At 47.3% G+C, this 9,537-nt stretch overlaps 1 protein-coding gene across 3 annotated transcripts in view; it reads right to left on the reverse strand.

Annotated features, from left to right (window-relative positions):
• Nucleotides 1-9,537, reverse strand: part of CSAD (cysteine sulfinic acid decarboxylase) — a 35,312-nt gene that overhangs the window by 7,658 nt on the left and 18,117 nt on the right. The window contains exons 1-8 of one of the 3 annotated variants that reach the window (XM_012805639.2): nt 6,330-6,486; nt 5,973-6,109; nt 5,572-5,698; nt 5,396-5,486; nt 4,985-5,091; nt 4,468-4,583; nt 3,930-4,009; nt 3,270-3,324 (exon numbers count right to left, since the gene is read on the reverse strand). In XM_012805639.2, the coding sequence (XP_012661093.1) occupies nt 3,270-3,324; nt 3,930-4,009; nt 4,468-4,583; nt 4,985-5,091; nt 5,396-5,486; nt 5,572-5,698; nt 5,973-6,098 (702 nt within the window). In that variant the 5' untranslated portion in view covers nt 6,099-6,109; nt 6,330-6,486. Of the gene's footprint in view, nt 1-3,269; nt 3,325-3,929; nt 4,010-4,467; nt 4,584-4,984; nt 5,092-5,395; nt 5,487-5,571; nt 5,699-5,972; nt 6,110-6,329; nt 6,487-9,537 lie in introns of those variants that run through there. The other 2 variants (XM_012805641.2, XM_023513586.1) reach the window with 2 other exon arrangements.

The raw sequence follows: 9,537 nt of genomic DNA on the forward strand, positions 1-9,537 counted from the left end.
ACAGGCGCCCGCCACAACGCCCGGCCATTTTTTGGTTGCAGCCGTCATTGTTGTTTGGCGGGTCCAGGCTGGGGATTCGAACCCGCCACCCTAGGTGTACGTGGCTGGCGCCTTAGCCTGCTGAGCTATAGGCGCCGAGCCTCAACCATCACTTCTAAGGGAAGCCTTCCTTGATTCCCTCACGTCCTCATTAGGTCAATTTTCCTGTATTACCCTTAGCAACCTAATATCCTCACCCCTCAGGCTCCCTGTGGTCGCTTCAGCACATAGGGGAGATGAACATGGATCTCTCAGCATACATGCAGTTGTTTCACACATATTTATAAAATATGTGCAAATTCCTTACTGGAATAAAATCTCTATGAGGGAAAAAAACTGGGCAAAAGATCTGGAATAGACATTTCTCCAAAGGAAATATACAAATAGCAAAAAAAAACAGAGGACAAGATGCTTAGCATCATTAATCATCAGGAAAATGCAAATGAAAACTACAATAAGCCATTTCACATCCACTAAATGGTCATAATCAAAAACAGATAACAACAAGTGCTAGTAAGTATGTAGAGAAACTGGAACCCTCATACACTGCTGGTGGGATTGTAAACTGGTGTGGCCACCTTGAAAATGTTGAATACAGGCCAGTGGAGTGGCTCACATCTGTAATCCTAACACTCTGGAAGGGGGAGGTGGGAGGATTGATTAAGGCCAGGAGTTTGAAATCAGCTTGAGCAAAGTGAGATCCCACCTCTACAAAAAATAGAAAAATTCCCCAGGTGTGGTGGTGCATGCCTGTAATCCCAGCTACTTGGGAGGCTGAGGCAGGAGCGTCACTTGAGCCCAGGAGTTGGAAGTTGCAGTGAGCTATGATGATATCACTGCATTCTAGCCCAGGAGACAGAGCAATACCCAGTCTCAAAAAAAAAAAAAAAAAAAAAAGCTAAATAAAAAGATTAAATACAGAGTGTTACCATATGACCTAGCAATTCCACTTCTAAGTATATAACCAAAAGAAATGAAAAAGATGTGTTAACACAAAAACTTGTATACAAATGTTCATAGCAGCATTAGTCAAAAAATGTAAACATCCCAAATGTCCATTAACTGAGGAGTGGATAAATAAACATGGTGTATCCATATAATGGGATATAATTTGGCCATTAAAAGAGTAAACTACTGGGACATGCTACAACTTGGATGAACCTTGGAGATATTATGCTAAGTAACAAAAGCTCATTCTGAAAGACCATGTGTAGCATGACTCCAGCATTCAGAACAGGCAAATCCATGGATGATAAGTAGATTACTGGCTATATAGTACTGAGAGGTTTGGGAAAATTTGAAAGTGATGTCTAAAAAGCATGGGGTTTCTTTTGCACGGATGATGAAAATGTTCTAATATTGATTGTAACAATAGTTACACAACTCTGTCAATATGCCAGAAACTACTAAATTGTATACTTTAAGTGGGTGAGTTATATCCCAATAAATTAAATCTCACTAAACATATTACCAAAAAAAAGTTTATACAATAAAAATTAAAATCTCCTATTTTAATTGCTGCCCATACTGCTACTCAGAGGTAACATCCATATATCAATAAATATATACTGTTCTATGGGCAGGCTCAGTGGCTCATGCCTGTAAATCCTACACTCTGGGAGGCTGAGGTAGGAGGGTTGCTTGAGCTTAGGAGTTTGAGACCAGCCTGAGCAAGACCAAGACCTTGTCCCTACTTAAAATAGAAAAACTAGCTGGACGCAGTGGCCAGAGCCTATAGTTCCAGCTACTGAAGAGGCTGAAGCAGGTGGATCACTTGAGCCCAAGAGTTTGAGGCTATAATTAGCTATGACACCATGGTACTCTACCCAGGGCAACAGAGTGAGACTCCATCTCAAAAAAAAAAAAAAAAAAGTAATAAATACATATTACTATTCTAATAATAAAAATAGGTCATAATGTCTAGTCTATACTGTAACTTGCAATATATATTTAATATATATAGTGGAAATATTTTGATGTCAGTATATATCTATATTCTTACCTTATTCTTTTAAATGGCTATACAGTTTTCTAGTAATAATAATTAACAATAACAAAAATGGCAATAGTATTAATATTTTATAAGGTATCTATGTGCCAGGAGCAGTTTCTAAGAGGCTTACCTATACTAATTCATTTAATCCTTAAAACAACCCTATGTGGCAAGTTCCGTATTATGCCCATTTTACATAGGAAGAAACAAGACACACAGATATATCATAACTTACTTTATCTACTGATGGATTTTTTTTTTCTTTATGAGACAGAGTCTCAAGCTGTTGCCCTGGGTTGAGTACCGTGGCATTGTAGCTCATAGCAACCTCCAATTCAGGCTCAAGCGATCCTCTTGCCTCAGTTTTTCTATTTTTAGTAGAGATGGGGTCTTGTTTTTTCTCAGGCTGGTCTCAATCTCACGAGCTCAAGCAATCTATCTACCTCAGCCTCCCAAAATGCTAGGATTATAGATGTGAGCTACCGTGCCCGGCTACTGATGGACATTTACATTTTTTTAAATTTTACACTTTGTTCCAAGAAATGTTTTCATGCATATAATTCCATGCACTTGTGGTGATGGTTTATAGCTCGAATTCTTTTTTTTTTTTTTTTTTTTGAGACAGAGCCTCAAGCTGTCCCCCTGGGTAGAGTGCTGTGGCATCACAGCTCACAGCAACCTCCAACTCCTGGGCTCAAGTGAGTCTCCTGCCTCAGCCTCCCAAGTAGCTGGGACCACAGGCACCCGCCACAACGCCCGGCTATATTTTGGTTGCAGCCGTCATTGTTATTTGGCGGGCCCAGGCTGGATTTGAACCCGCCACCTTAGGTGTATGTGGCTGGTGCCTTAGCCACTTGAGCCACAGGCGCCGGACCTATAGCTCGAATTCTTAGCAGAACTCTGAAGCAGTAGACAGATAAGTGTAGAAACTACAGCAGTCACACATCCAGCTGTACCCTCTACCACCGCTTCCTCGTCTTCTTTAGCTCCCCTGCACAGACCCTCCCAGCCCACAACCACCTCCCTGTGGTGTTGCTTGGGTCTCCCTCAGCAGCTCAGTCCTGCCCCTTAGAAACCAGCAGAGGCTCTGAGAGCAGCCCAGTGTCCTGGCCCCACAGGTGGGCATGGAGCTCAGGAAAGACACAAAGAGTACATTCAGCAAGGTGAGCCCAAACAACCCTCTTGAAGGGGACAGATGGGCCCTGCTCCACCACCCTAGAACCCTTCACTCACTCACCTCAGCCTCGGCCATAATGATCTGCTGCTCCAGGTCCTCGGGGACCATTTTCCCTCTGAAAAAGAAAATCCAGTCAGTAGAGAAGTGATAAGTTTACTAGTCCAGGAGGCACTGAAAAGCCTATCGAGGCCAGGTGAGGTGGCTCACACCTGTAATCGTAGTACTTTGGGAGGCCAAGGTAGGTAGATTGCTTTAGCTCAGGAGTTTGAGACCAGTCTAAGCAAGAGTGAGACCCCCATCTCTAAAAAAACAGCTGGGCATTGTGGTGGGCACCTGTAGTCCCAGCTACTTGGGAGGCTGAGGCAAGAGAATCACTTGAGCCCAGGAGTTTGAAGTTGCTATAAGCTATAACACCACAGCACTCTACTGAGGGTTGATAGAATAAGACTCTATCTCAAAAAAGAAAAAAAGCCTGTGAAAGCAGGGCAAGTGGGGCTGGCAATGCAGAGGCCACAGTGCTGGTTTCTCCCTAAGAGGGATGAGAGAGCTCTCAGGGCCAGGAGCGGGAGACTCTGGCAGGTCCCAGGCACAGCAATTCTCCAGGGACGGTGAGGACAGAGAAGTCCACAGGGGTATGCGCCTAAGGCTGGCACGTTCTGGCAGCAGGAAGGTACACTGTGCCAAGCTGGGTCAGGGCCATGTGGACAGAACTACTTTCACCTCTCATCAGTCTTGACCACTCGAACACTGTCAGTGCCAAGTCCCAAAAAGGCAGCTCCCTTCTTGATGGAGTAGTGACACTGTAAAGAAAGGCAGAAGTCAGGTTAGCACGACTTGGGGTCATGCTTAGCAGGCAGGAGGTTGTAGAGGAGAGAGATGGGTGAAAGGCAAGTGTGAGTCTCCCTAGATGGGATCCTACAGACCAGGGCTTCTCAAATGTCCCCGGCATATAGATCACCTGGGGGTCTGCTGGTTCAGACTCAGTGCTTCTGGGGTTAGGCCTGAGATTCTGCATGTCTAACAAGCTCCCAGGTCATATCAATGCTGCTGGTCCACAGGCCACACTCTGAGCAGGAGTATGGACCCCATCCACTGTGCCCCTTGTCCTTACTCCTGCCCCCAAATAGAAGGTAGAGGGAACAGGAGTATTTACTTGGAAGAGAGGAGGGCAGGGCAGACAGAGGAGGTGAAAGGTCTCTGCCTTAGCTGACTAGAGGTAAGGATCAGAAGCCCAGGGTGGTTCTGTGCCCCTTCCTACCTCCTTTGAAGCGAAGAGGGCCAGGGGCGGCAGTGCCCGGAGGCCCCGCTGCTTGCAATCTGGGAAGCGCTGGTAGCGGGCCAGGTTTATAGCATACATGTTGGAGACCGAGCCACCTGTGGCAGGAAGGGCGTGTGGCAAGAGAATGGGCACCAGGTCAAGACTGGAGCTTACCTCCCCTGACCTTTTCATCAGAAGAACTGCCACTAGAGGCAGTGGTGATTGACTCTCACACCACGAATTCTCCAGGAGCAGCAGATGGACCTGACTGCCCCCTCCATACCCTGGGCTGCACCCAGGGGACAGCTGCTATCTGGAGAGAGCATGGACCAAGGTACTGATCCAAGGACGGCTGCCAAGCATGAGGATAATGGGACTGGCCAGCCCTTCCTGGGCTGGCATGGACCCAGGTAGAAAGGAAACAAAGAGGAATCACCCCTTCCTGCTAGCTGCTTAGGGCAAGAGAATGATGGGGCACCCTTAAAAAGGCTGAAGTGGGCCCCTCCTTCTTACATACCTGGGCAGAAGACCCCATCCCCAGAACTCCAGCCCACCAGGGCCCGGAGTTTCTTCAGCACCTCCTCTTCCATGAGTACAAACACAGGGGCAATTTCATATGTGTACCTGCCAGAGAGGGAATGACGAGAAAAGGAAAAGATGGAGAGGGACTACCAGGGACAGCCCTTAGCCAGCAGAGGAGGTAGAGAAAGGAGGCGCTCCAAATGGGAGAAGGAAGTAGTGGAAGAGAACAAGTTGGTGACAGAGAATCAGGAAAGCAAGAATGAAACTGGGGCCAGGAATGGGAGGCTTGGAGGATGGGGCTGAAGGATGCCAGGAAACACTCTGCCAATGGAGATTCCCAGGAAGCGATCCTCCCTTGTCTACCCCAGCAAACCTAAACTCTCTGTGGGGGGCCGGGATGGCTCACTGGCTGGTGTTGAGGGTCTCAGTGATAATGCGCCCGGCCAGAGCGTGAGCATCCAGCCCTGAGAAGAGCTGGTTGAAGAACCGGGGGTGACCTGGAGAAGGGGAGCGGGGCAGGGAGCTCAGAGTGGAGCGGGGTGCAGACTCCGGAGACTCCCCCCACCAGAACCCAGGACACACCAGTCTTGACGCTGTAGTGGATCACAGCCCGGCACCGCTCCAGGATCTGCTCCTGGGACTCCCCCTGGCTCCGCAACTCCAAATCCAGCAACTGCTTCAACTCCTCTGGCTCCTTCCACTCGCAGACCTAAGAGGGGTAGTAGGGAGGCATCTGTACGCTGGCTGTCCAAACCACATCTCCAGACCAAGGCATAGCCAAATTGCACTTAAAACAACTTAGGGATATGTTCAAAGTGACGGTAAACAAACACAGAAAGACCTAACACATAACACCTGAGACACCCAGGGGGATGGTGATGAATTCTGGGGAGAAGCCTTACCAAAGGAGGAAAGTTTTGAGCTGGATTTGGAAAGAAGAAAAGTTTAAGTGTGGTGGGCAGAAGATAGGAGAAAGGACTCACCTTCTCGGAGGCACAGGTTCCTTTACGAATGGCCTCATCAACAACAATCCCAAACACCTCCCGGAGCAAGGCTTCCACAGCCACAGCGTCCCCATCAAGGGCAGGGTGTGGTTTTGAATCAGCCATCAGAATAAAATCTGTGAGTAGAGCAAGAGTTATTCCCTACCCAGCCCTGTATCTTGCCTGGACTTAACCAGCAAGAGCCTCTACTCTGTAGTGGGCCAAGACTCAGTCCCAGACATCCAGGCAGTGACAGACAGGGCAAGTGAGGGCATCTAAGCAGAAAGCCAGTGGAAAGAGGTGGAAGAGAAAAAGGCAGTCAGTGCTAAGCAGGGGACTCCAGGAGCCACTGCCCACCTAAGGCAAAGACGAGAGGCCGACCTTCGGCGTGGGCAGCCCAGGAGAGCTAGAGGCAACTGCACAGTTAGCTTCTCAGAAGAGCAGGACCAAGGTGGCAGAGAAGTGAGGCAAATGCAGCAGTCTCGTGGTCATGACATAAGTCTCATGACCCTTGCCCTAAAGAGAATGTGATAGATTTGGGGTAGGAACAGCAGGTTGAGGTAAATTCCCTGTATAATCATTAGCTGGCCTAAAAGGTGGGGAGAGGAGATGAAAGGCAAAAAGCAAACGGCAGGATTGAGAGAAGCAGGCAGCCAGCATGGAAGAGGCGCCTCCCACTGTGTGAACCCAAGCCCAGAGTGGGGGTGTGGGAGGGGACACTGGCAGTTTCCTGGAGACAGAGGGGGAGGGAGCCTGGGGCAGAGGAGGTGAAATGGCTTAGTCCGTCTCTTTTGTTTCCATCCCAGCCCCCTTTCCTAGAGCAAGAAGGAAAGTAGGTTATGCTGAGGAAGCATTTGTTAAATAAGCACAATCCTGTCCCTTCCAGGCTGGGAGTTTTCCTTAGAGTGAGCACCAGCTCTGTGCTGGGGACCGAAAAAGCCCCTGCCCACGGGGAGGACACAGACCAAGGGCATGGCTGGAAGCTGCTCCTCTGTGTAGTCAGAATTCTGAAAGGGAGGTAAGTGGAGGCTGAAGACTGGAGAAGGCCTGCGGAGGAGGGAGCTAAATTCTGAAAGTGGGCAGGAGAAATGGCATGGGTGACTGGGGGGTGGGGGAGGAAAGCGAAAGCCATGAGCTATGGAGGGAATGAGTAGGGCTCCTGCCAGGTCAGTGAAGGCACTGGCCAGCTGGGGTGCAGAGCAAAGGGAGGTGGGCAGAGCTGCATGAGGTTGTGGAGTCTCCACTGCAGCCAAAGCAAGGAATCTGAATTTTATCCTGCATGAAACAGGAAGTCACTGAAAGAAATGTGATGAAAATGATGCTCTGAGAAGACCAGTGTATAGCTGCAGGATGCAGAAGTATTAACGGGCTGCTGCCGTAAACCAGGTGAGAGGCAATCCACACTTGAAGGAGGGTAATGTTGGCAGGAAAGGACAAATGGAAAACTTAGCAGGCATGGTCATTCTCTGGATTGCACCAAAGTCAACACTTAGGGGATCTACATTGGAGGGCAAGAAAGACTCAAAGATGACCTAAGGATTTTGAGCCTGGACGATGGGAAAAATAATGGTACCCCTAAGAGAAATAGGGATGCATATAGGGAACACTGGATAGAAAATAAAATGGTGCCAGGCATGGTGGCTCACAGCTGTAATCCTAACACTCTGGGAGCCTAGGCAGGTGGATTGCTTCAGCTTAGGAAGTTCCAGACCAGCCTGAGCAAGAGCAAGACCCTGTCTCTACTAAAAATAGAAAAAAATAGCTGGGTATTGTGGTGGGCACCTGTAGTCCCAGCTACTTGGGATGCTGAAGCAAGAGGATGGCTTGAGTCCGATAGTCTGAGGTTGCTGTGAGCTATGATGCCACAGCACTCTACCCAGGGCCATAGAGTGAGACTGTCTCAAAATAAATAAATAAATAGAAATTTAAAAAAATTTTTAAAAGGAAAAAAAATTGTGTTTTTTTTAATAAATACTCATCCAAGTGGATATCTCCTGGGACTACAGACGCGCCTATGGGAGAGGGCCAGGCCAAGAGCTCTGATAAGATGCCTGAAGGGAAAGGAGATTTGAGAGGTGGGGTACAGCTGAAGCCTTATGCTGGGTACCAGTCTCCAAGGGAGAGACTGCTCAGAGAGATGGATGGGAGGAGGGCGTCAAACACTGAGGCCTGGGGACTCCCCTAGATTAGAAGGCAAGATGACTGAGAAAATCTGGAAGCAAATCAACCTTCTCCAAAGGGGGATACTTTGATTCAATCCACTGTTCACAGCCACTAGATCTCACGCACAAATACAACGAAGTTCTGGCCAATGACGGTGGTCCTGTACCATTATATAGGAGCTGAAAAAGCCCCATCACCTAGTGAAGTCATAGCTGTCACAACAGTAGTAGTATAAAGTAGCTTTACTCAAACCTTTGTGGTAATGCTGGTATAAACACACTTACAACACTGGCATTCAGTATAAAAGTGCAGTACGGCCAGGCGTGGTGGCCTATAATCCTAGCACTGTGGAGGCCAAGGCAGGTGGATTGCCTGAGGACAGGTTCAAGGCCAGCCCCAGCCAAAGTAAGACCTCATCGCTAAAAATAGCTGGGCATTGTAGTGGGCATCTGTAGTCCCAGCTACTTAGGAGGCTGAGGCAAAAGAATTGCTTCAGCCCAAGAGTTTGAGGTTGCTGTGAGCTGTGATGCCAGAGCACACTACCAAGGGCAACATAATAAGACTCTGTCTAAAAAAAAAAAGTAAAATATTTATATACAGCTGTACAATGTGCTTATGTTTTAAGCTAAATGTTATTACAAAAGAGTAAAAAGTTTAAAATTTTTAAAAGTTTATAGGCAAACAAAGTTACAGTAGGCTGTTTTTTATTACTGAAGCAAAGGAAAAAAGTTAATAAATTTAGTGTAATCTGAAGGTACGATGTTTATAAAGTTTACAGTAGTGTACAATAATGTCCTAGGCCTTCACATTCTCTCATCACTCACTGATTCACCCACAGCACTTCCAGTCCTGTAAGCGCCCTACAAAGGTGTGCCATTTTTAAATCTTTTCTACTTTATTTTTACTGTACCTTTTCTATATTTAGATGTGTTTAAATACATAAACACTTACCATGTGTTACAACCACCTATAGTATTCAGTAGTCACATGCTGCACAGGCATATAGCCCAGGAGCAAAAAGCCATACCACACGGCATAGGTGTGCTGTGGCTTATACCACCTAGTTTTGTACGAGGACAATCTATGAGGTTTGCACAAATGCACAACAGTATTTCTCATAATGTGTCTCCATCTATAAGCAATTCTTCACTGTAATTGAAGACCCACATCCAAGGGACCCTAGTGGTCCTACCTTTAAACTTTTCCTGAGTAGACTGGGTTTGGGAAAAATAGGAGAGTTAAGTCAAGCCTCAATCCTTCAAAATGCCTTCTAGCTTCCCTGGTGGGTGCCAGCAGTTGAAATCAAGAGTTTTTTTTTTTTTTTTTGAGACAGAGCCTCAAGCTGTCCCCCTGGGTAGAGTGCCGTAGCATTACAGCTCACAGCAACCTCCAACTCCTGGGC

The sequence above is a fragment of the Otolemur garnettii genome, unplaced genomic scaffold (assembly GCF_000181295.1).
Source record: "Otolemur garnettii isolate 467f Iridium unplaced genomic scaffold, OtoGar3 scaffold00043, whole genome shotgun sequence".
In the NCBI taxonomy this organism is placed as follows: domain Eukaryota; kingdom Metazoa; phylum Chordata; class Mammalia; order Primates; family Galagidae; genus Otolemur; species Otolemur garnettii.